Consider the following 27,498-nt stretch of genomic DNA (forward strand, 5'->3'; position numbering starts at 1 on the left):
ATGCAAGCAGGAACTAAGGGAAAATTTAACATATTTAATGTTGTTCCAATTACTGGCCAAAAAAAGAACCTAAAATGTAAGGGATGTAAATATTTCCCAACATTATAAACTGAGCGGTGGTTATAAAGCAAATGGCCAAAACAAAATTTCTTGTAATGATGGCATATCAAAAAATAGCATTTGGAGAATAGTCAGCAATCTAACTGTAGATTGTAGCCACTCATCATGCAAAAATGCCAAGTATTTTCTGCTTTAAGATTTGTCACCGTAAAGAATGTGCCTTGTATTATTGTATTTGCCCTTTTGGCATTTGGCCAAACATGTCAAGATGCTAATATTGTTGCTTTTTGTTTTTATCAGAATTATATTTTTTGACTGTTCTTATTTATGCTTTCACCTCAAGGTTCTTGTAAATGTATCACCGTTCTCCTGTTCAGGTACTCTGACTGTCGGCATCCTTGCTAGGGCTTCATTCTCGTCTGCTCTAATAAACAGCACAAGTATTACAATCACACCACGGTTCGCTTCAAAGAAACCCAGCAGAGCACGAGTGAAAATACCCTCAGGCTGTACTTTTCTTCTCTAAAATATCATTCTTTTCTTCTTGTTTTTTCTCGCTGTTTATCTTATGGTCCTCCTGTGGTGCTGCTTTGCAATTCTGCTGAAATTCATTGAGAATGGAGCGCAGATGGAACGTCTCTAGTCGAGCTCGCTTCTCATTTGAAAGAGCGACACGCACACAGTTACATAAGCCAATATACAGACACAGATAACTTCTTCAGCTCTTGGTCTTGGGTATTCTTATGTTGAGACTGCGCTGTTCTGCTGCATAACAGTGTATGTGCTTGTTTCTCTCCTGATAGTTTGACTTGAGCCTTCTTGTTTTTTTGTTCGGGGAGGGCAAAAAAAGCTAGAAAATTCTAAAGACAAAGATGGTTACAGCTACTGCAGCATCTTCTGTGTAGTATTCATTTAGATTTTTTTTTCTTTTTGTTTGTTCTAGGTTTATCTTTAGAAATAAATAATTATCTTTTGATTGGAAAATTGTTATGATTTACTGCTAGTGTTGACTAGCAAGTTGAGCTAGCTTCTATGACTGTGACTGTTTCTTAATTGTGATACTATTATTGTATGATACACACTATGCAAGTACACTATGTAGAGTACTTGTATAACATGTGAATTTAGTGAGAGTAGTGCTGTCTTAAACTGAACACAGCAAAATGCTCACTCGAAGTAACAGCTGCAATTTTGACCAACTATTTTGCTAGCTGTAGTATGTTTTTAACATATGCAACTTAACCCTTTAAGACCTACCATAGAGTGAATGAATAGTGGTATTGTAAGGTGCTTTGGGTGCCTTGAAAAGCGCTATATAAATCCAATCCATTATTATAAAGTCCACTATTTAGATTGAGAAAAGTTTATATAATTATTTAGCCTTGTTGTGCAAACAAGCCTGCATAACTTAATAAATATAGAATTTGAAAAATAACAAACCTAAAAAGAAAAACTAGGTACGAGATACATGAGTATGACTATGATACGGTGATACTTTTGGTAAACAACCATTTGACTAACATCTGTCTCACCTGCTCTTGTTCCACCTCTGTTCTGTCGTCATTCTCTCTCTCCCTCTCTGTTCCTCTCTCTCCCTCTTTGTGCTGACAATCAAGCCAAACACCAACATCATCAAATATACAGTTGAAACCAGATATTTACAAACTCTTCAGGTAAAAACACAAACACTTTTTTAATTGTAACATCAAATCAGACTAAATGTTTATTTTTTTTTAGATTGATAAATATAAAAAACATATTTGTTAACTTTAAGAGTAAAGAGAGAAACTATCAATTGTAAATGGCACCAAATTGTATTCAAAATTGAGCCACACTTATGGAGCTCCACAATTCTTTTCCTGGTGTTTTGGTTGACATCTCTTGATTTTCCCATGTCAAAGAAACAGGCTCTGTGTTTTGCCTTATATGGATCCACAGGTGTTACGTCCCCTGGCTAGTCTAGGGGGTTGAATGGACGAACATAAAGGTGGATAGTGAAGGAGGAGCCAAGATGATAACTTTAAAAGGTTTATTTAATGCTGGTGATGAGATTTGGGTTCAGACTGAGGTATAACTTCAGGGAGAGCCAAGGCCAACGTAATAAACAAAACATCCCAGATGTAAAAATAAAAGAAACTTACCTAACTCCAAAGAAAACAAAATACACAACCTATAACCATAACCTACCTAACAACACATAAACAGGAGAAAACGGGATGTCAAAACAAAAGGCAGCTCTCCCCTACAAGCAGTCTGAACATGAAAACAATGCACATACAAATCACAAAGGCATGCAAGCCTGTACAGGTATGGCAACCAAAATGGCCAGAGGGCACAGAAGCACAGCTCCACAGGCCTTAAGTAGTGCTCTGCTGATTAACAATTAGCCGGACTCTGAGCAGCATCCAATCAGGACAGAGGAGGTGGAGCCTAGACAAAACAAAGAGTTAGGCTGTATCCCAATACAGGGTCTGCAGCCTTAAAGTACGCAGTCTCAACGATCCTCAAGGGCCGCGTACTTAAAGACCGCTAAGGCCGGAAGTGCGAGGCTTGTGAAATGGGACGGTCTAGCCTCCGTTGCGCTGCCCAGGTTGCCTAGCAACCATGATACTAACAGCTGGAAATGTTTCATACAGCTTTGTTTGACAGAAATGAAGGAGAAAATCATTTGTTCATTTGTTTGTTTGTTTCTACATGAGCTTTGATCATTCTCTGTAAGATTAAGGTCAGCTATTGAACGGCGTATATTTTAAAGTAAAGGCTTTAAAACCAAGTTAGTACAAACGTCACTAATGTCACATAACTTTGCCGACATGTGGCCAACAGTAATGGTTTAATGTTCTTCGTTATTAAACATTTGCACATAAATAAGTGACATAATATTCAGTACTTACTTAAAGTTTACTCTTCGGGCGCCCCTCATCCGCCGTTTTTTTTCGGCAAAATTATCCACACCCACCGCCGCGCTATGCATTCTGGGATATATTGGGCCATGAAGCCACGTCCTTAAAATTCAGGGAAATGAAGGACGCATTTGAGGGCCGCATTTCGAGCAGCCTTCGAATTGGGACAGCCTTTGTCGCGTCGCTGTGACGTAATCGGCCTTAAAATGCGGTCTTTAAGGCTGCAGACCCTGAATTGGGATACAGCCATGGACTCTACTAACCTATCAGAAGCTTCTTCAGCTCAGAATGGAATCGTCTGGAGTTTTCTTATTAATTAACAATAAACTTAGTGTATATGTACTCCTAAATTTGATGAAAGTGAAAAGAGAGACAGCTCTCTCTCTCTCTCTCTTTATTCTGACATTTAACTAATTCAAAAGATATTTCAATATTTATTTATCCAAAACAAAACAGGTTTACTCTAAATTGATGTTGTACAGTAAAAAAATGTTCTTGTGTTTTCCATAAAGTGTATGTAAGTATCTGGTTTAAACTGTGAATATACTGCTGTGTATTGAAATTCCTCCTGTTTGCATTGAAATATACTGAACAACATACAAAGCATAATATCTAAAATAACATTTTCCATATTGCACTACCATAGTTTTTTCTTTGAAAGAAGCCCCTTATGTCCATTCTTGTATATCAGTACATTACTATGGGCTCAAAATGTGGTCATAATTATTTTGTACTTGTAAATCAGGATTTGTATGTGTGAAAAGAATTTGTGTGTGCGTAAAAAAGATTTGTGTGTGGACTTGGCCAAAAAAAAAAAACAAAAACCCTGCAAGTTACAAGTACGAACTTTGACCCTATTTTTCTTCCTTTCATCTGATTGGTCAATGTCATGTCAATCACAAATGTAACAATCCAATCAGAGAACAGATGGGGTTGGCTGTCGGAGGGGTGCTTTTTTTGAACTGCAGGTCTTTGAAGGGAATAAATGCCCTTTTACATGAAAAACCCAGCGTTTTCCTTCATCACCACGAAGGAAAACAGTCTGTGGTCGTCTGAGTTTGGTGGTTTCTGTGTCACAGGTCTACGTGTTTAATACAGGGACTTCCACAGCCTTTTCGACAGCGCTGCGGACCGCGGGGGAACGGCGACGACGACAGTGTTTTGGAAATGACAGTCTTCATTACAAAGCTTTCTTCGTTATGAATTAGCATACATGTTTTTATTGAACATTTGAAGAACTAGCAAAAAAAACAAACTCTTGTAGAGGACATAAAGTCAGAGATAGAAACGACAAGCAGCAGGTGCATCTAGTACAGGTAGCTGCAGCACTTCCTGCATCCAATGTGAAAGGACCTTTATGCTGCGCACTGTGACTCACAGCAATGGTCCCGGGTCAGCCCTGACTTTGTGTTAAACTAATCCTAAAGTAATAATGGTATTTCTAACCACTGATATAACACAGATTTATCCTTTCAACAGCTGCTGAAAGTTAGGGGACCTAGCTGCTATCGGATATTTATATAGAGATCCTCCAGCTTCAAACTGTATCACCCTTCAAGGACCTGCAGTTCAAAAAAGCGCCCCTCCGACAGCCAAACCCATCTGTTCTCTGATTGGATTGTTACATTTGTGATTGACATGGCATTGACCAATCAGGTTAAAGGAAGAAAAATAGGGTCAAAATTCGTACTTGTAACTTGCAGGGGTTTTTTTTGGCTAAGTCCACACACAAATGTTTTTTACGCACACACAAATTCTTTTTACACATACAAATGTTTTTTTACGCACACACAAATCTTTTTGTTACACATAAAAATCCCGATTTACAAGTACAAAACTGATTTACAAGTACAAAATATATATGACCACATTTTGAGCCCATACATTACTGAAACTGATTTATTTAGCCGTGGAGGGTAACAACTGAAAATATGAAATAAACACACATGTAAGCTAAGACTCTCTAAAGCAGACCTTCCCAAAGTGTGGGGCCCGCCCCCTAGGGGGGGGCGCAGAGCCATTGAAGGGGGGGGTGCGGCATGAAAAGGGAAAAAAAACAAAAAAAAAAACAACGCTTGGACACTGCTAGCACTGGGCGCCTACAGAAACGCAAAGCAGGAGATGAAGCATCGCTGAATATGTTTCCAAACCAACTTCATTCTAAGCCAAAGACTAGAAAATATGGTGAAGCATATCTTCCCTTTGGTTTCACCTGCACAAGTGCCGAGGTAGGTCTCCCCTGCAAAACTGGTTTTCCCTTTGTCAGGAGCAGCACTGGGCTCTCCAAATCATGGACAAACAGTATCCCACATTCTTAATTTTTAGTTCACAAACACTTGTTGTAATGATTAATTACTCCTGACATTTTGGAGATGTTAGCTCTTTATACAGTAAAGTTACAGTGGGATACAAATAATATGAGGCTGATCCTGCCACGATTTGTTCCCCCTGTCTAAATCACGGACAAACAGTATCCTACAGCTGTTTATGTTTTTAAACCCATTTTGGTTTTAAAATCTCAGTTTTCGGTGATTCGAAACGCTGTTTACGTGTCGACGAAACAGCTGTGTTTTCAAAAATACCCGTGTAGGTGTGGACGTAGCGTAAAAGAGTTAGTAGTTTATTTTCTTACTACCTGCAGATTACTTGTATTTGCTTAATTGTTTTCTAAATGTTTGAGGTGTGAAATAAACCGCAATGGAGCAAAATATGGGTGTGTGTGGTTGGAGGACGTGTTGGTGCGTGCGTGTGCGCGGGGTGGGGGTGGGGGGGGGGGGGGGGGGGGGGGACATTTTTCTGTAAAACAAAGGGGGCCCAACGAAAAAAGTTTGGGAACCACTGCTCTAAAGCAGCGGTCCCCAACCCCCGGGCCTCGGACCAGTATCGGTCCGTAAGTCGTTTGGTACCGGGCCGCGAGAGTTGAGGCTCAGGTGTGAAATGTATGGTTTTCTGGGTTTTTATCAGTTTTCAGCGTTATTTTGTTATCGTTTTTATCGTTTACTCGGTTTTCCTTGGTCTTTTCACGTGTGTTATGAATAAATTTTCTTTTTTTCGGTTACAAACCTTTGACAAACCTTTGACAACACATAAATTAAATTTTCCTGAAAGGGAATAGGAACATTGAACACACATAATCACAAAACAATGCCACAAGTCTGTTAGCCTAACGTTATTGTTTAAAAACATTACTACTTTTAGCTAGCTAAAACTCTAGCTTTTAGCTAACTACAGTGTTTTGTTTTACTAAATCCTCCACAGTTTGTTAAACATGCACTTATGCAAATGCACACATGCACAGTAAAGCAAAAATATCTTTGAAGTGTATAACATGCAACATGGATACACTTTGAAGCTGGAATATATGTGAAGCGATACAGAAACATAAAAATGTTTTTTCTTTCATTGATCCCATGCAGGCGTACAGACCCCAATTTCACATGTGATTTAAAAGAAAAAAAAAAAAAAATCAAAGGACGGCTGCTTCAGTGTTGTTTTGCTTTCTTCTCGGAGCCTTTTACCGCATCCATTTGTGCTATTTTGGATGTTTGCCTCTGTCATTATTGCACTGGCTAAATAGCCTGTAAGAGTGTGGGCTTCTTTTCAAACAGCAAACAAGACAAGGGAAACGGCAAGCTTAAGGCGGGTCACTTCGATTGGCTGTCCTATCTTGTTAGGTGCATCGTGGGAAAGAGCCTGGGAGAGAGAAGAGGGTGAAATTGGGAAAAAACACTTTTCCTCCTAATGTGTTTGTTTGAAAGAATAAGTCGGCTGAGCTTTCCATCTACGAAGGCAATAAAGGGGCTTACAGTAGACACAGAGGGTAGGAAGCTGTCGTGTCCCGCAGCAAGGACGGAGCAGGATTTTCACAGAGAACTCAGTCATTTATCAAACATTGTCTCTTGGTTATATTTCACAGGACACTCTAATTACTCCCATTTCTAAACCACTGACCCAGTCCAGCTGATAGCTTGGGTGTATCTGTTTTAAGGTTTAACTTTCATTGACCAAAAGCATCTTGATACTTCCGGACAAAATCATATTGATTTGATCATACAGCTTTAGCAAAGAAAAAGGGAAAGACTCCACCTTTACATTCTCTGCTTCAGTGACTTAAAGTAGACATAAAGAAGTCCATCTATCCCAATGAACAATATTAGAAGTGAAATCTCTCCTAGTCTCAGTTGCGGGCCATCTTTCTAATTGTTGTGTTTATTTCTTTTTTTTTCCCAAAACAGAAAATAGGGTCAGGCTATATCGGTACTTTCTATCTCCCAGTAGCCATTCTCTCCTCAGTTCTCTCTCGGTGTGTTATGCAGCTACTGTATTCAGTAGGTGTTTTCTTTTTTTCCTCCTCATCCATCTGCTTTCTCCATCCTATTTTAGTTTGTAAAAGGCTGAATAACCTTCTTCACGTCCTGCTTACAGAGAATTCTTTAAGAAAAACACCATTGATTGCAACACTTTTCAATTTACTCCCTTTCCTTTCCATCTTTTTATTTTATTTTAGTTTTTTCTTTCAAACGAAAATATTTTTTTTCACCTTCTCAACCACTAAGCTGTCCTTCTTCCCTACCCAGTTACAACATTGTCTCTCTAACACCAGTTTGTATTTATTTATTCTTTTATTGGCTTGTCAACCAAACTGCTTTCTTGGTGGAGAGATGTTTTGCAGTCTCCTTTTTCAAATGCATTTAGACGTTTACACAATGGCTTGAAAGCAGCGCGAAAACAGTTGAATAGTGAAAATCACTGATTGAAAGCTTCTGATCCCAGTCATGTTTCTGTTGGTCAACTTGGGAATGAGAAAAGGCTGGATTTTGGAATTGCTACATTAATGCATAATTTCTGTTCAATCTAAGCTCAAGCTCCAGCTTTAAAACTCACTGCTCAGTAAACGCGACCATAAGATAAGATATGATAACTCTTTTTATTTCATTGCACAGTCACAATTAGTACAGTAGTACAGTGAAATTGGAAAACTGTCCCACATGTTTCCCATGTTATTTTATAGGCACGTTGTCCCACATGTCTATAAAATAACATAAAATAAAATCCTAAAAACAAAAAGCATAACTGTACCCAAGTTATGCTGTCAGAAGCAACTCCTTCTGGTTCCTGTTCCCTTAAAGCTAGCTTTCTTTTGATTGGCTGCCCTTCAAAATCAAAAGAATTGAACACAGCTCCACTTGCGCTCACAGCCAGACCTGTGTACCTGCGATCACCATGTAAACGATTTCCGCATTTGTCAGAACACAGAGCCAAGAGTAGAAACAAAATATCCAGAATTGTGTTTAGAGAAGTCTAAAGTCTGAGCTTTTAGATCATGGATCATGGAGTCAACCACAAACTCCTCTGTATACCAAAGTATTCTAGAGTGAAATGTGGGACCATCTGTCCAGCAACTAAACTTGGCTAAAGACTGGTCAAGAAACAGGACAATGATCCCAAACACAGCAGCAAATCAGACGAAATCATGACTAAAACAAGAAAAAAGATTCAAGGTGTTGCAATGACGCAAAGTCCAGATTTTAATCTGATCGATGCTAATTTAGGCCCTTAAGAGAGCTGTGCATAAAAAAGTGTGCACAAACTTTAATGAACTGCAGCAACACTGTATCACAGAATGAGACTAAAGTCCTGCACAACAATATGAGAGACTAATAAAGTCACTAAGAAAATGATTACTTCAAGTGATTGCTGCTAAAGGTGGTTCTGCAAGCTACTGAATCAATCAGAATTACACTGATGGCTGCAAGGCAAGTGACAACAGATGGGATTCCACCAGTATGTGTTCCCAGATAACACAAAGCCTCAAACGTTAGTCACAGGCCTACAAAATAAAGAATGGAAACTAAATAAACAGTAAACATTAGAAAAATCTTTTGGTTATTTGTTTATTCTGTGATCCGAGTCTGTACTGCAATGATTTTAAATGACACAAGTGTTAGCAGTCGCCAAGGTTACACACGGACTAACAGAAAAGAAAATCATTTTAATTAGGTTCGTGCTTGTGGAAATAAATGAACATGACTGTTATTGCTTACTGTGAGTAATATTTTATAATAATACTTTCATTCATTCATGTAGACATGATAAGCTGTAAACTTTGGTGACACTAAAACAGGCTTCTCTGAGTCCCATAATGCATCATGTCATCAGTGCCTCATGCTGTGGTGCATATCAAACAACCAAGGGCCAATTTAAGAGTAATAACAGCATTTTATTGCTTTATTTTATGCATGTTCTTTGTAACCTCGGAGTACACCAGATTGACACATAGGACTATAAAAAAAGAAAACCTTTTCTAACAGAAGGCGTTGTTTTTATTTGTTTTGTGTGGAAAGCGACTAAAGTCACATAGGCTTTTACAGTAATTGCACCTGGCACCGATCGCTGTACTCTCGCTTACATAAAAAAGAAAAAAATATGACACGATGATGCCCGAGTATGCCTAAATCTGCCCCTGCGGCCTGATATAGTCTGACACTGCTTGTGTTAAGCTTTGTTGTGGCTGCCGCATTTCTTTCCTGGCTTTCGCTTTCTTCTCTTTCCAGTCATGTGCCATAAAAAGCTTTGATAGTAACAGGCATCATAGATTTTGTGCGTAATAATCTCATCAAAGCACTTGAAGAAATAATCTAGGCAGCACTCTCTCCTCCCCCGTGGAGCTCAAATGAAACTTCTTCCTGGAAGTGTTGCCAGCAAATCAAAATGGGAAATGAATACTTTTATAGCTGCCCGTTACATAAATCAAGTCTTTCATCAATTTTCAAAATGAAAGCCAAGCAGTGTAATGAAGAAAACTATTGTTCAATCATTTAGTGTGTAAAAATGCAACTTTCTCAACACGATCACTTGCTGTTACTGCTGATACTGAACCAGCTGATACACTTCCCAATATATATTTGTGAGATTAAAAGGAGCATTATAATAAAGCATAATTTACATTATGTTTACTAACTGCAGTCTCTGAAGTCCTTGCTCAGTTTTTCTCCATATGAAAGTGGATTGCTTCATTTGGTATAATCAGTTGAAGTACTGTTGCTCTGAAACTGCCACTCCAAAATAACAACTGCATCTGCTGCTGAATGTGTGGCTGGAAAGATTGTCAGATTAAAGCTGAAAATTCAGACTGAAGTTGACAAAACTGTCAGACATCAAGAGATGTACAAGCAAAGCTGACCCGCAGGGATTTTAATTGTAAAAGCTTTAATCCAAGACCTACATTTGTTTGCCTTGTATAAAATGCACCACAGTCAATATACGGATTGTAATACTTACTGGGGTATAGAAGGCCAATATAATAGGAGATCAATGGTGGTGTTTACGTGTTTACTTCCTCATTTATTCATGGAACAAAGATAATCCTGTCGAGATCAAAAGATTGCATTTCCGAGGGAGCACTTTTAACATCAGACAAAATTGATGTCAGCTACTGCAAAGGAAAGCGAGCAGGAACAATGGCTCACACAGATGGTTTATGGTGTTTGAAGACTGTCTGATCTTTGTTTTGCCCGTGACCAGGGATTAAACTAGGATTTGTAGTTCCCATAGGTGTACATTTGTGTGCGCGTAGCAGCAATGACGAAATTCTTATACATACAAAGACTTTACATTTACATTCAGAACTGTCCAGAAGGGATGATGTCGCTTCACATTACCTATAACAAAGTCCGGTCTGGGTGGACATCCCTCTGCTCTGGATGTGGCAGTGTGCAAACGACCAGCTATTGACAAAACCTTTCAGTGAGTGCACTCTCTAGTGTATCAGTGTCGGTTGTAATGGCGCATTACTATAGATCACTGAAGGAGAGAATAGGCATGCAAATAAATAAATATGCACAGACTAGCCTTTTTAATCACTAAAGTGCAGTGGCATTCAATTGCATTCTGAAATACTGTGCAAAAGTCTTTAACCACAAGTGATTTCTTTATATTTTCTTGGGAAATGGATAAAAGGTGCAGCAACATGGAGCTGATCTGCAAAGAGGCTTTTGGGAAAATCCTTTTCAATCATCCAAGATTCCCAAGTTTTAACATTTTATATATTTTTACGCTACAATTGCAGTTTAGATATTGTTAATCACACACAGGCTTAACCAAGTTAGGACACGTTAGCCACGTTTGCTTTTAATCTGCATTTGATCAATGGGCAGGCACAGATAATAAGACTATATATGCATGTGTGAATGTTGGTGTCTCTGAATCCACTTGAATTGTGAGATTAATACCTGTTGTGGCACCATTTCCAGTGTGTCACTAAAACATTTGGCTTTCAATATGGTAAAAAGTATTTGGGTAAAGAGACCATCTCCATCTCCAAACACTTAAATCTGCATGTATTGTCCTTGATGTCAGTTATTAAATTTTTTTTTTTTTTAAAAGATCCTTTTGAACATTTCAAGGATATTGAGTCTCAGCTCCAAACACCTTCTAAGGACAGATTCTGTTGGGAGAGAAAGAAAACACTTGATATTCACAAAGTTAAGTTTCTGAAAGCCCTTTTGGCAGAAAAAAAATATAGAAGTATTTTCAGAAATGATGCCTGATTGCAACCAGCTTGTATGGGCGATATCCCAACTCTAGTCAAGAAAGATCTTGTGGACTTGGGGAGTCGGGATGCTGAGAACTGTGAGGGAACAGTCATGAATCAACACTGCACTGTTAAAATACTATTTAGATACCGAAGCTGGGATAGGAGGGCAAAGTGAAGAGAGGAAAAACAATGGAAAAGAAGCCAATACATTGTTAACCAACAACAACAGCAGGAAGTGACTGTTGGTGGTGAAGTACAGCAAGATTCAGGTGGGGTCTTGTAGGACCTTCAACACTCAGGGGTTGCATGGCATTGTAACCTTTTGGCTTTTAAACTTTTGTTCATGCATAGGAAACTGCTTAAGCAGAGTTTAAACTTTGAATTGTAACTGCAAAGATCAAGGTACAGACACTTGAATTACTCCTTAAAAAGCCATAACCCCAGACAGCAGCAATTACAGAAAAGGAAGCTGAATTTCTTTGAAGTCTTTTGAGGTTGATTGTTAAGGATGCCATATTCTTCGAACCTAAGAGTAATTTCCCATGGTTTTTCATTTCCTCTACGCTGGCACTTGAATCGCATCAGGGCTGATCTGCTTCCTCCTTGAAAATGGACGGAAAACAAGAACCCATCCATCTCTCGCGAATTAGAGAGGATTTAATTATAATGTTGAGTTTTTTGAGGATGTCCTCAAAAAAACTCCCCTTCTCCACTCCTCGTCACATCGCAAAGTGAGCACTTAGGAGGAAGACTTGCTCCCCTCCACAAATGATGATGTTTATCGCAGCCTGCTACCTTCTTAATCAATGATTGCCCGTTTGGTCATCATTAATTGAGTCACTTTCTCATAGATCCCATCTAGAGACAGTCAATCACTGGTCAGACCTAATGAGTTTGTATTGTCAAAGATGTGTATGAATGGCTTCAGGTGCCACGCAAGCAGCTGGATGTCTAGCCACCGAATGGTACTAATGGGCCTATATATCAACAAGTAATCGGAAGAAGGAAGTAAACTAGTTAATAGAGCAGAGAAATAAGAATTAATGAACACTGGGTGTGCAGAAGTCGAAAGTTTTTGAAAACTTAAGTCTTAAAAAACACACAATTGTTTTTTTACACAAATGCTTTGGGGAAAATGTGTTGCTAAGTTTTGCCAGGTAGCTGCAAGATAAAAAGAATTCCTTACTTTAACATATAAAGTAGCATCTATGCAGATATGAACATATCTTGAACCATTTAAGCATCAATTTGGAACTCAGATCTTACATATGGGAATAATTCACATGCTGTCCTTTTTAGAAAGCATAAATTATTTCTATTTGCATACAGTAACAGATAAAAATGTTCAGGGTCAGCATTATCAACCCTCTGAAATGTTGACCTTTTGAACTGAGCCATAGCACAAACCACTACTGTGAAATGATGTGCTTTAACTTTGTAATGCTCAAAACTTGTAACATCAAGTTAACAGTGTGAGTTATCTTCCAATTTACACACAGTATAATAACAAGCCTGGTAGGATGATTTCAAAGACACTGGACAAAAGACTAGTGAGAGATGTTTTTAAAAACTAGGGATGTGCACGACTAGCCGCCTAATGGTCACTGTTGTCACTGGCCGGGACCAGACTTACTAGTCATTTAATGTAATCGTAAAAGTTTTAATTGATGCCCAATGACGATAAATCGTGTCTTAAATGTTATGCAGCCATCTCCCACCAGATGGCGCATTGTTTGTGAGAAGCGCCACTAATCTGTTAATGGAGGTCTGGGGCCCGTTCTTCGTACGTCGCTCACTACATCCAAGATCAAATGACACATCCAAGACCAAACCATCGCGCTAACCGTGAGCTCGCTAATCCGGTTCCCCGAACACACCTGCTGTTGACGATTAGTACAGCTGGACGCAGTAATGTGACATCACTGGGTGTCGTAAAAGGGGCTACGCATCGATAGTGGAAACATTGATCGGCAACCCTCTGATTGGTCGGCGAAAATGTCGAAGGAGCGCGCTCGGTATTTTTCGGCAGCAGAGCAAGAACTCTTGAGTGAGGGATTTCAGGAGTTTCAGAGTTTAATCAGAACGCAAGGGAACACTGCAAAGGCTGCAAAAGCAAGGAGAGAGGGCTGGCAGAAAGTTGCTGACAAATTAAACTCGTAAGTAATTTAATAATAACAATAATAATGGAGTGGATTTATATAGCGCTTTTCAAGGCACCCAAAGCGCTTTACAATGCCACTATTCAGTCACTCTCACATTCACACACTGGTGGAGGCAGCTACAGTTGTAGCCACAGCTGCCCTGGGGCAGACTGACAGAAGCAAGGCTGCCATATCGCGCCATCGGCCCCTCTGGCCAACACCAGTAGGCGGTAGGGTAGATTTATCATATCACACTATATTATCCAATATTATATTACATTATATTATATTATAATATGTTATATTATATCCCCTTTCACATTAGAGCCACAACAGGACCCACTAGAACATGGGAACAGGTAAAAGTGAAATATAAGAATATTCTACAGAATGGTAATATTTATCACTTATATTGCTTTTCGTCTCTTGAAAAGAGACCCTGGAATGATCTGTTTGTTTATAACAGCAACCAAGAAAAGGGCAGAGCAAAAAAAAGACAGGTGGTGGTCCTGCACCCCCTCGTCAACAAGTTGGTTAAGTAAATAATATCCTCACGGGAAAATCGATATCTCTCTATGAGCACACTGTCGCGCTGAGCTAACGGATCCTGTCTGTCCCGCAATATACGCTGAATTCTGAAAACTCTCCTTATCAATCTTGCACCTTCCGCAATGGGTGCCTCGCGTATACGGACAGGACATGGCTGCGACAGGCTTCCCAAATCCACCTTCGCTTTTATAGCCGTGGTCTCCCATCTTGATTACACAAAGTAATTTGCAATTGCTACTCTGAAATATGAATTACATCTGTAATAATCACATACATGTGATAGAATGTTAATAGTACATTTCCCTTTTTTAGGAAATGACCTGTATGTATCTGTGTGACATCAATAAAAGGATCAAGTGCTGCATTGTCTTTAGTTACATTGATGTTATTTATTTATGGTGAAACAGTGGTGGAATATCGCTGTTGCTTTCGTATAAATGAAGCGGACATACCTGCGTGGCCGCGATCTAATCCTGTTTACATAAAGTAAACCTGCTCCCGAGCAGGTTTACGCTTACGGCTCTGTTGCTATGACAGCAAGTCCCGGATGAGCTTCGGGGAACCGAACGATCCAAGATCACGCGAAATCATCAACAATCAAATCCAGCTAACTTACTTAGCGAGGTACGAAGAACGGGCCCCTGGTCTTTTTGTTTACACTATTAGAATGAGATTGCAGATACAGCGGTCTCTCTTAGCAATAGGGTGAGGACATCAGTCATTCAGGAGAGGTTCAGAGTGGAGCCGCTACACCTCCACATCAAAAGGAGACAGCTAAGGCTGTTGCATCATGGCTAAGGTGTTCTAGCTTGGCATGTCCTACTGCAGTGGTCCCTGGTACCGGTCCGTGAGTCGTTTGGTACCGGGCCGCGAGAGTTGAGGCTCAGGTGTGAAATGTATGGTTTTCAGGATTTTTATCAGTTTTTAGCGTTATTTTGTTATCGTTTTTATCGTTAACTCTGTTTTCCTGGGTCTTTTCACGTGCGTTATGAATAAATCGTCTTTTTTTCGGTACCGGTACTAGTTTTATTTAGTTGTATTTATCCGCGACACCTTAAAGGCCAGTCCATGAAAATATTGTGGGGCATGAACCGGTCTGTGGTGCGAAAAAGGTTGGGGACCGCTGTCCTACTGTACCACGAGGAGGCCTGGCGTAGACCCGGGACATGCTGGAGAGATTACCTCTATAGGGTGGCCTTGGAAAGACTCAATGTTTCCCAGATAAGCTGGAGGACGCAGCAAGTAGGAGGTCTGGTCTTTCCTACTAATGCTTCCGCAAACTGACTTCAGATAACCTTAAGAAAACAGCAGGATGATCTATTGTTTTGTTATTTTACATTTGAACTTTTATTTTAGTGGCTGTCATTAAATTTCAAACAGTGTGCGTCATTCATAATGCACAGCAACGCGCCACACTTTTCAGTGTTTATTAGTTTTTCAGATGTTAACTTGTCACATGTTAGTAATACATGAGCGTCTCATTTTACATTAAACATTGGTTTGTTTCAATTGTTTTTCTTTTATATTGCCTTTCTGGAGTATAACTTGCACTGTTTATAATGCACGTTACGTGATTCCTTTTTTTTTTTTTTTTTTTTTTTAAGTGATAAATGGTTTAAAACATCTTTGTCAAGACAGTAGTGAAGGATTTAGCCAAGTTGGGAATTGTAGTCTCAAAGAAGACTAGCACTAGAGCCCTGCTCATCTTCAGGAATGGACTGAGAGGTTGAAGACTAAGAAATACTCTGTAGAAGAGACACCTTTAAACCAGACTTAAGTATGTTAAAGGCAACCTGGAGAAAGAGTATAGATACCAGAACTGCATCCTTTGGTCAGATGAGATGAAACTAGAGCTATTTGGCCACAGAGATCCTGCTTATGTTTGGAGAAAGAAGTGAGAGGAATATAACCCAAAGAACACTGCAGCCCCCACAATGAAACACTGTCTTGGAAATATTATTATTTAGTTACGCTGCTTTGGTGCATCTGGAAAAGGGAATGTCATCTTGTTGGAAGGAATAATGAAGAAAGGAGGATATGAGAAGATTTTGAAAGAAAAGGTGGTTTTAGTTTACTTGAAAAAGCTGTGTTAAAAATTCCTTGCTCTGTTTAACAGCACTTAAGAAACACTCTTTTAAAATATGAAATTTTTGTACGAGGGACTAATAACTCTAGACCAAAAAAGACTTCATTTAAACTGTAGTTAAGAAAGAAAAATGTTGGACAAAATGGAACATAGTAATTATTGCAATGCTTTGAATTTATGTCTGAGTCATGGATGGATTGAAGATACAAGGATGGAAAAATGATAATACTAGTCAGCCAATACTGGAAATTAACAGCAAAATAAAAATGTGACAACAGAAAAATTAGCCACCATTTGTTTTTTGACATCAACAAAACACTCTTAAGGAACTGTTAGCCAAAAAGTATCTCCATGTCTATGTGCTCTGCCCACAGCCAGATTGTAAATTTCAAGATAAAGTCAAATTTGTTGCCATCCTCAGTCCAAAATACAGAAGTGATGACTGCGCCAAGCACACGAGTGTTGGACTGCCTGTCTGCGTTTCTATTAGGCAGACCTCAAGTTGGAGAGAGAAAGCACAGTGATGCTGCAGTATGGCCTCATTTGCAGATACAGAAAGTGAAAATATAACCATAGACACAGAGGTAAAGATAGACTCTCTCCCCCTTTCTGCATAGTGAATGATGTTGGATATATGTCCTGTGCATCATAGTGCACCTGATTTTGGAACATCATGGGGAAGAGAAGGCACAAACATTGATTTTGGGAGTTTTCAGTTGGAGTATTATCCGGTCGATAAGTGATGACGCGACGAATCCTACTTCCGGGCCTAAAGTAGTCCGAGTTTAATATGGCTTTTGGGTTGTGAACATGTTTAATGTTATGTATTTTCTTCTATTTGATCTCAAAAAGCTCCTAAAACAGTCAGTGATCACTGTTGACCTCCCTCGGCTTTTATTACCACTAATCATTTATTTAAGCTCAGTTTTTAAAACCTTAGGATGTAACTACAGCCCAGCGCAGTATATGAATGACTAACCTCGTATTGTGGATGGATTATCTCAGTTGTTCTCCTGGCTGAAGTTTGGTCCTTTTACAGCATCCTGCCATGCGATTACATTTGTTCCTGACCACCGAGAACACTCTCGTTAACTTTTATCGAGTGGAAAAAAAAAAGTTAGCTTGTTTATATTATGCTAACATAGCTGTGTCGCTAGCGGTCACGTAGCACATCATTATATACCAGCTAGCCAAACTTCAGTAACCCTACAAACGTCACTGTTTAGTTTTCTGTCTTCATTTATGTTGGAAGTGATAGCAGAGCTGTACGTTTTAATTTGTTTCCAAAACCCCGCAGTCAGGACATGCTATATTGTATTTAGATAGAAGCTAGCGAGCTAACTTCTGGCTAACTTCTAACTCCGTTAAATGTCATAAATTCCATTTTCATGGATGCCTGGATGTTAAACTCAATTGTTACACCTGGTAGAGCAGAACGCTGATCATTTTATTAAAGATGAAAGACTAGACAGTTTTTCAACTCTCAGTAATGCCATAGTGATCGTTTGATATATGGACCTGCAGCGGAGTTTAGGCCCAGACACGGCTAGTGACGTCAGACTTAACGACCGGATATCCAAATACAAAAAGGCAAGTGCAAACGATAGCTTTCAGATACCTTTTGATGTCTAAATTGTGGGAAACATGTGCCAGAAGAGATGCCAGCATCACAGATGATAAGCATTTCTACTAGTGAAAAGTCACATCACTGCCTTTTTATTGGCACTGTAGAAAGTTCAAAGAAGATCAGAAGCAAACCTTTTTTGTTATCCAAGTAGATAACTTGGTACGTGACTCAGACGTAAAGCATGGCAGTTTTTTTTTTTGGTTTCATTTGATAATGAAGCATGCCTTTGAATAAATAATAGCTTTAAATCCAATGAAAATTCCCTTTCTTAGCCAGCAAAGGGTATTTGCATCCATAGTGCAACTTCTGCCCTCAAAGCCCCGCAGGCAGTTTATCACTCTGACCTGTGGGTTATTACAGAGGATGGTTTTCACTGCTGCCGTTGCATCAGTTTGAGTGCAGGTGATCACTCAGTGCAAGGGGAAGGCAGCACTGCCCTCTATTTCCTGAAAGACCCTCTAACAGAAATGACCTCATTACTTCTCTTTACTCTGAGATTATAAATCAACTATGGCAACTCTAGGTGACCAGATGAGCGTTTGTTGCACATTAGTAAAAACTGGGCATCACCAACAAATAAAACAGGAAATAGTAGTTGATCACATGTAAGCAGTAATGTGCATGTTTCTCTCTTCCCGGCATATTATTGGAAGGCATTCTAGCAGCTCTCCTGATGTGCCTCGTGGACACACATTTGTTATATTTAAATAAAGCAATTTAAAAATTTCTTACGCAGAGATCTGACCCGTTTCATATAGTAAAGGTGAAGGCTGAAAATTTTCTGTAATAAAAATTGATAGACTTTTACAGAGCCACAGCGGAGTCCCTAACCTGAAGGTGTAGTTGTAATTGTAAAAGCTTGCATTGAAAGATGAGTTTAGTTACACACACAAAAATAAATAGGCATGTCCAAATCCCTTTGGGGTTGTGTCAAGGAAGAGCTTGTGATGTTAAAAAAAAAACAAAAACAAAAAAAAAAAACAAAAAAAACCCTGCCAAATCAAATATGTGGGGTACCCGCTGTGGTGACACCTTGTGAAAAAAGGAGCAGCCGAAAGTAGCTTTGGGTTAACTGGTGACACTAAATTGGAAGTGACTATGGATCTGAAATAGATAAAGCACTTTAAGTATATTGAATAAACGGCTATATAACCATATGGCTTTGGGTAAACTGTAATCTTAAGCACTTTGAAGAGCAGGAATGAGATTATATAAATGCCAGTCGGATTCCTTTAACAACAGTTTGAACCTTTGAACGTAGCTCTAAGAGTAGAGTACCGTGCAAGTCTTGAGACATCTTTTTTTCCTGATTCGTTTTGGGATTTACGTGCAGCGATGTATTCAAATTTATGCACACATACATAGAAATGTATATAGGGGAAAAATGTTTGTACAATTCTAATGAGCTTGAAAGTCAATACTTGGTGTGACCACCTTTATTCTTCACAGTCTGAACTCTCTGGATGTTTCTGCCTTTTGTTCTGTTCTCTGTCAGCATGATCCCACACTGCTTCTGTTTTGGAGGAAGGAAGGTTCAGGGTTTCAGTAGTCATCATCATGGGCTCATCCGATTAGAATGAGAATAAGCAGTCATCAATCATTTGCAGGTTTTGTCGTTTTATTGTATAACGGGTAAAGGAAAGAAAGACACACATGGACTGCTCTCTCTAAAAAGGACAAAGTATGATTTAAGTAACTCAAAATGATACATGAACTCAGGAAACTCAAAGAGAAACTCACCTCAGCTGCCGCCCCATGTGGGAGTGAAGAAAGAGTGAGGGGTAGGTGAGTGCAGTCCTTATATAACGAGTGATAGGTGAGTGCAATTAAGGCCAAGCACCACACCCAATCAAAGGTGAGGAAAAGAAACAAGGTGCATCTGGTGAAGTGAATGTGCTAAAAGGTGAGCCTTTACAACAGCTTCAATAATGTTGAGGTCTGGGCTCTGTGGAGGCCAATCCATGACTGATGGTGTCACATAATCAAGTCCCAAATTCGTCAGTGTTGTCATACTGAATTTGGTCATTGTTTGCAAACTAATTTAAATGACCTCAGACCATACGTACAAAGCAGTGATGATGCACTGGCAGTACGCGCTGTACTAGAAAATACAAACGCACATATTTCAACTCAAAGATGAGCCTATTAAAATCACATTAAATACAATGCCTTTCTTAGGAAACAACATTTGAATCTGTAAATTGACTAATGCACTGGCAACATTTATTGAATAACACATATGAATGATATGATATGAAACTGATACCCTTTAATGCTTTTCTGATCTAATCGCTTTCATCACCATTTCTTGGCAAAAATCCCGCTCATGGAGGTTCTTCCAGTAATTGGGCTGATCGCCTTCCTGAGCTAACAGATCAGGTGCTTGTTGATATCAGTGTGTTGACGTCTTTTTCTTCTGCTCTGTTTCTCCTTCTTTTGTATTGACTTTAATGTAAGCTTTTTTTTTTTAGGCATGCTTTCACCATCATTCAATTGTCTAACTGACATGTTTTGGGTTTTTTTTATATGAAGACATTGCTCTGTGGCTATCGTCCTAAATAAGTTGTTCACGTTTTAAAATATGTTATTTTAAAATATTAATCCATTAATAATAAATTAAATGTATTATATTATATTAAATATATTATGATTTGGTTTCGCTAAAACAGTAACAGTCACTGACTCAACAAAGTTACCGTTAATTCCTGAAACATGCATTTATTTTGTGTGCAAATTAAGAACAGTTCTAATGCATGTCGGGTAGTTTTGTTTTTTTAATTTTATTGTACTTTATCATTTTTTGTTGTTGTAAGTATTTCATCTGGATTTGTTTTGCACGTTAGGACCACCATAGAGGTGTCAACTACAGCAGACACTGAGGACTCTTAATGCTGACAAGAACAGCTGATATCTCAGTTTTGATAAAAGTATTCTGAGGTATACCTTTATCCAGAAACAGCCCTATTGTGTGTGTGTGTTTCAGCACAGCTCACACTGTTCTTTTCCTAAATCACTTCAGAACCTGGGAATAAATCGAATAAAATGGCTGGAAAAACAGCTACAAGTAAACAAGCATGTAACATATCAATCCAACCTCAAACTGTCAAGCTGCTGCTAAGCACTTTAGTGTAATACTCCTTATCGGATGGAAGCCTGATATTTATGGATTTCTGTCTTTCAGGCTCAAGACTTTTTGCTGGCATCCCTTCAAAAGAAAAAAAAAAGACAATTTAAAAAAAACTTTATCGGGACACTTCGAAGTCTTGGGGGGGGGGGTTGTGTTTTTTTATTTGTGTCATATTTGCTACATCTGCCATTTTTTTTTAAACATTTAAAAAAAATCACAAAACTCTATGTATCAAATATGACACCTTAGGGATTACTGTAAATGTACAACACAGGAAAAACTCTCATAATGACATTTTTAGCCATTTGTTAACAAAAGGCAGAATAAAAGTGTTAATAAATGGATCCGGTGTTAAGGTCATGTAGCTCAGAGGTAGGGATGGGTATCTTTTAGGTTTTATCCGATAACGGTGCCAAACCGGTGCTTAAAGAATGGAGAACACAAACTTTGTCCAAAAACCTCTTATGTTTTTATTTTTAGCAGTCTGTTTTTTTCTGCAAAATGATAACCAAGTTAGCCTTTTGTGTCGATACAACATACTTCCTTTGGTTGGATCGGTCCTTAAACAGTGGAAAACGAAAACTTTGTCCAAAAACCTCTCGTGTTTAACTGTTTTTTTTTGTAAAAAGATAACAATGTTAGACTTTTCTGCAGCTATAGGGCATATATGGTATCACTCTATCAAACAAGAAGACAGCCGCATGTAACTACGACGGTGTTTGCTAGTTCACCTTACGTGCATTAATTTAATAACGTGGTTAGCCTACTCAATGTAAATTACACACAAACAACATTAAGCTACTGACCCAGAGAAGCTGCTGCTGCTGCCAACATCATCCATCCGCATTTCTGCTACACTGGCAGGCCTAGGGGCCAGGACTCTACTCTTCGGGTTCTTGGGGGATGTTGCTGACTCCGGGTCCGAGAACAGGCACCACACCCGCAGTAGATGCACACGGTGTGAGGGCTCGTAGCAAGCTATCAAATACGGTGCATTTCTCAGCTTTTAAAAAAACGCTATGTGTCGCCAGGTGTTTCATCAGATTCGAGGTGTTACCTCCTTTGCATAGTATCACCTTAAAGCACTTGTTGCAGGCTGCTGAGTTTGCATCTTTTGCTGTGAAATACAGCCAGACTTTTGACCGCTTCACCTTGGGCATTTTTAATCTGTACCTCTGCTCTTAAAGAACATACGTACCTGGGCCCGCCTTCTATCTTTGGAAAGGTAAAATGATTGGCTAGAAGGAAAAAAGGCACCGAAATAAAGCAACAAAATGTGCACTGCTTTTCAGTCTGGTTACTACCGTTTATGTGGATACCGGTACCCATCCTTACTCAGAAGTGCCTTGAGTTTTATGACATAGACACTGTATAATGTCTATGGCCCATCGTCAAGGGAGAGCACCTAAAGCTTAAAGACACAGAGCAGACTGTGGCAGTGACAGAGTGACTGCTTTGAAAGCCTGAAGCTACAGCTGTGTGATGATGACAAACAGTTAAGTATGGCTTAAAGAATGAACTGATATTTTCTGACTTTTCTGGAATATGTGGATGCTTCCTGGGAGCTGTAGAGGTGTTGTTTACCATTTCTCAATCTGTGACTTTAGAAGCCAGTGGAACCTAGACAGACTTTCAAAAGGTGAGATATAAAACTGTAGCCCTCGGTGCAGCGAAAATATTGATTCAGTCGACAAGTTTCAAATCCCAAATCCCTCTGATTCCACGAAAATGCAAAGTTTTAATTAGAGTTCCTTTTGCCACAAGGTTCTTTGTCTGTGCCTCGCTGTGCTTTGACTCGCTGCCAGGATCCGCTGTCTGCCGTCTCAGCTCTAAGTCAAGAACAAAGTCACTGACATAAGAGTCATTTGGGTCGTGACACTGTGCGGTGCAGGAGTATTTGGGAATTCACACATTTTTTTGTTGTTTGTTTGGCTCCATACTCCACCGCACTGGATTTGAAACAGTAGTTGAGGTTGAAGTGCTCGCTCTTGGCTTTAAACGAAAGGCATTTTCAGCGAGAAGGGGACTGTATCACTGTTTTTTTTTTGGATGGTGCAAAAAGACACTAGTATAAGGATTCCTGCATCCTCAAATATGTAAACCACAGTGTGTCGAAAACAGACCATGCCTAAATACATGCCTCTTTCCAAATTGTTTCCTTTATACATTTGGAGATCATACTCTTGAAGGACCACTTCACGGATGTTACACATGAAGTTCAGCTTCTAAAAGGCACATAGACTTCTCCACCTTCTTGTCAGCCCATTAGCACTTATCCATTTCCTGTTCCAAACGCGTCTTTATTGCTAAAAGCAAACAAGCGCTGAAGCTCCGCTGAGAGTTAAAAACCGTCCATATTCTTTCAACACTTTGTCACAGGTGTTAAACTCATGTGACAAATAATGTTTTCACATGACTCTTTCTACCTTCACTGCTTCCATTGCTTCTAGTTAATGCTGCTAAAGGTGGTTCAACAAGCTACCGAATCATTAGGTATACTTATCTGTCACTGTTCAGTCAAGCCTTAGCATGTTGCAGCGAACAAATGTCGTAGCAGGTTGGAGGGTTGGTACTTCATCAATTAGCAAGCAGGTAAATACTCTGGAGAATGAAGTGTAACGTGCTATTAAGTTGTATTGTTGAGAGAAAATGATCTGGTATTTTTAAGAGATTAAAACTCAAACTGTAAGAGTGCAGCAGCAGACAATTACTGCTAATTAAATCCACTTGATTAACTGATTATCAGCTAGTGTGATCACCTTGCTGAGGTTTGCTGGTCTGGAGCATTTAGGTTTGTGTTAACACACCACCATGATCTTCCACGGAGTTCACCCCAAGGTCAGACCATACGATGCTCAGAAAAACTGCAACTAGCCCAAGGGTGCATTTCAAAGTCTACAGGTCTCAGTTAGCATGTTGAATGTTAATGTTTGTGACAGCACAATTAGAAAAAACTGAATAAGTTTGGCTCATATGGAAGATTTGCTGTGACAAAGGTTCTCTGTAAAAAGAACATTGCATGGTGGAGGTTTGCAAACCACAAGACCTCTCGAGCAGCATCCTTTGGACAGACCAAACACAACATATCAGCATATCATTTGGACTTTTGCTGCAGTGAAGCAACTTTGTAAAGAAGAGTGGACGAAAATTCCTCCACAACCACATGAGAGACTCATCAAATCATACAGAAAACAATTACTTCTAGTTAATGCTGCTAAAGGTGGTTCAACAAGCTACCGAATCATTAGGTATACTTATCTGTCACTGTTCAGTCAAGCCTTAGCATGTTGCAGCGAGCAAATGTCGTAGCAGGTTGGAGGGTTGGTACTTCATCAATTAGCAAGCAGGTAAATACTCTGGAGAATGAAGTGTAACGTGCTATTAAGTTGTATTGTTGAGAGAAAATGATCTGGTATTTTTAAGAGATTAAAACTCAAACTGCTTTCTGCCTCACAGGTTTTGACCTTTTTTTTTTAAAATTCTTGTTATCAAAGATAAACTGTTGTAGGAGCGCTATCTGGACCTTGAAATTGTTTACACTGATTAGCCTGAGGCTTTGTGCTTTCAAACAGTGTATAGTTCCCCACACAGTTTAGCACAGATTCAATTGGATAACATCCAGAATGAGATATAAAACCATCTCCTTTTTTTCCCCTTGAAAAACCAAATGGTTCATGTGTGTAAATTCATCTTTCTATCAAACATATAACATATAGGTAGAAGGCGGCTTACACCTCCTGCGTTCAGCTTGCATTTTCTTTGGTTTGTCAGGATGCAGGAAGTCGAACAAAGCCTCCTGCAGCATTTTCCCCTTGCTCACTTATTTTTTTATTTTTAAATTGGAGGTGCCAGACTACACCACTCAGCTGCCTCTGAGTGCTTACACCTTCCCATTATTGTCTGATCTCCCTTTTTTTACTTACAGGCTACTGAACACGCAGATGAGAGCGTACCTAAGTAGAAAAGGTCATTCACTCTCACTCTTCCATCACTGATTACTTCTGGCAAGGTCCGACCTCCAGCTGTCAGCGTTGATCCTGCAGTGGATGCTCCATTTCTCAACCCCAGGATCACTTAAGGCCACAGCTCCATTCAGAGACACCCACTGGGAGCGTCTCTTTTCTGCACTACCTTCATTTTTGTATTACTTTCAAATGGAAGCAGGCCTCGCTGCTTGTACCCAACTGAGCCGAGATCTCTGCGTGTTTTTAAGAGCAGTGTGTTGACCGCTCTGAGAGAGAGCATTTACTTAATTTAATTCCCGACGTGATTCTGTTTAGTGCTGCGAGGTATAAAACAGTGGACGAAGTGGCCAGAGCATCAGTGTGTCAATGCTTAACGCGTACTCGGGCTTCAGTGCAGAGCTGAACGTGTACGCCAACCTCTGCACCTGTGTGATGTTCACATTTAGCACATGATACAGGAGGTAGATGCAAGGCCCGAGGGCAAATATGGCCGAGAAGAACTGTTTTGTTTTTGCCCTCTCTGCCAATTAAATGCTCAGTTTTACGAAGCGTTTACTGTATTCTAAGTGAAGATGAAGCCACATTTGTTACATTTCCACCTATTTTGGAGCACTATAAATCTCATTTTGTTCAATTATTTAAAATCTTTCAAACTTTCATTCAATGAACTATATATATACAGAAGAAACTTTATAAGGCAAGAACTGATTTGTTTTGGAGGAGATTTGGTGGATTTACGCTAATAATCGAGATAATTCCACCCTCCTCCGAGGATTGTGCGCATTGAGGAATTGTGGATTAGGACTTATCTGTGTGTTGGAAACCATCCAACTGGCTCTGGAGGAATTCATTGACCTTGGAGTAAAAGTTTGGTACAGCTTTATAGTTTCCCGGGGAGGAAGCTGACCTCCAGCCTCGACTCTGCGGGCGTCCAGCCTGAAGACACAGGAGTGAGAGAATGAATCCCTTCCAGCTCCACTGATCCCACACCCAATCTGACCCTAAACTCTGAACGTGTCTTAGAGAACAAGTCAGCGAACCAAATTGCTAACAGTGGTTTTATCCTTGCTGTGTGTGTGTGTGTGTGTGTGTGTGTGTGTGTGTGTGCGTGTGTCTGCCTGTGTGTTTCACTGCCTTAGCAGAATCCCTGTTCAGCGGTCTGGGGCTGGGGGCGGTGGTGGGCCTTGGCCTGGGAGCGCTGCTGCTGCTCCTCGTGCTGGTGGACGTCAGCTGCTTCTTCCTGCGTCACTGCGGCCTGCTCATGTGCATCACGCGCACCCTGTGCAGCAAAAAAACAGCCACCAGCGGCAAGGGCAAAGAAATCGAGGAGGGGAAGGCCGCCTATCTGTGAGTATCCCCTTTGGTTTTCTTTGCATTGTTCTTTTTTGAAACCTTTGACTGCTTCAGTCCAAGCGTTTGATTTTGTGTAGTGACAGTATCAATTTTGCCAGCTCATGCCTGAAGAGGGAACATCTGCTGTGGGTGTATCTTTATGGCTGAGGGTTATGCTTCTTCTTCTTCTCGCTGTATAATTTTTGCGCAGTAATAAATTGAAAGCCCTGAATGGGTGAATACAAGTCAATACAAAGATTTTGAGAAATTGGTATGAAAACATCTAACAGAGAACAAAAAACAGCCTTCGCATTTCTCAGAAATGAACAATAAGGCCTGCAAAAAAGGAGAAAAAAAACAGTTTTTTTCAAGGATCTCGTCCCCGAGTGACTCGCTGAGCAATAACATTAGCTGTTCATGCCATGTTCATTCCTCTTATGTATACATATATATATTTAGTCTGAATGAGAAAAGGAGATTTCTTTTTACCATTTACTGTAGGTACACCTACAACAGCCGCCCAGCCACCCTTTCAACCACAGTATGTCTTTGATTACGTCTTATTCACTTACATCAGTGCCTTTTACATGATGTGAAGCAAGTTCACCTTTTAAGTATCCATTTGCATGCGTTATGTGAGCGTGCATTCGTTACATGCATGTACAACCGTGTACATTTTGTGCTGTCACGCTTTGATTTCAGTCTTGTGTGTGCGTGTGTGTGTGTGTGTGTACCCGCCTTTATTTCTTGCTATATGCATGCTAATAGTCCATGAGTGTTGCCACAAGCATCTCTGAAAACCATTTTCTTTGTTTTGTTTCCCCCTCATCAGACAGCATGCAATTTAGAAGCCCACCCCCGTGAAATTCATGGTACAACTGATTTTAAAAAAAATGTAGTCCCACTGTTTTATGCAGGGTGCTAACTACATCGCGGTGTCTGTGAGATAGCACAAACAGAGTCTTAGTCACTGGCCACAGCCGTGCCTGTCAGTGTGCCAGCAGTGTCTGAGATGGAGAGAGAGGGCACATGTGAGGAGGAGGTGGAGGAGGGAGGGGTTTGAGTTCTGCTGAGTCACTAATCTCGCGACACTGGAGGGCTGACTGCCTGCCTGCCCAGACAGCACACGGAATCTACAGAGCAGCAACTCACACAAGACTTTACACTCTGTC

General features: G+C 39.8%; 1 protein-coding gene across 2 annotated transcripts in view; it reads left to right on the top strand.

Annotated features, from left to right (window-relative positions):
- The window catches only part of ncam2a (neural cell adhesion molecule 2a), a 450,560-nt gene that overhangs the window by 409,502 nt on the left and 13,560 nt on the right, over positions 1-27,498 (top strand). Inside the window, exon 16 of one of the 2 annotated variants that reach the window (XM_085263663.1) lies at positions 26,134-26,341. In XM_085263663.1, coding sequence (XP_085119789.1) covers positions 26,134-26,341 — 208 coding nt within the window. The remainder of the gene's footprint in view (positions 1-26,133; positions 26,342-27,498) is intronic. The other variant, XM_085263664.1, reaches the window with a different exon arrangement.

Source organism: Mchenga conophoros, linkage group LG23 (assembly GCF_057382185.1).
Source record: "Mchenga conophoros isolate Kocher_MC1m ecotype Shallow Benthic linkage group LG23, M_conophoros_male_GT1.1, whole genome shotgun sequence".
In the NCBI taxonomy this organism is placed as follows: Eukaryota; Metazoa; Chordata; class Actinopteri; order Cichliformes; family Cichlidae; genus Mchenga; species Mchenga conophoros.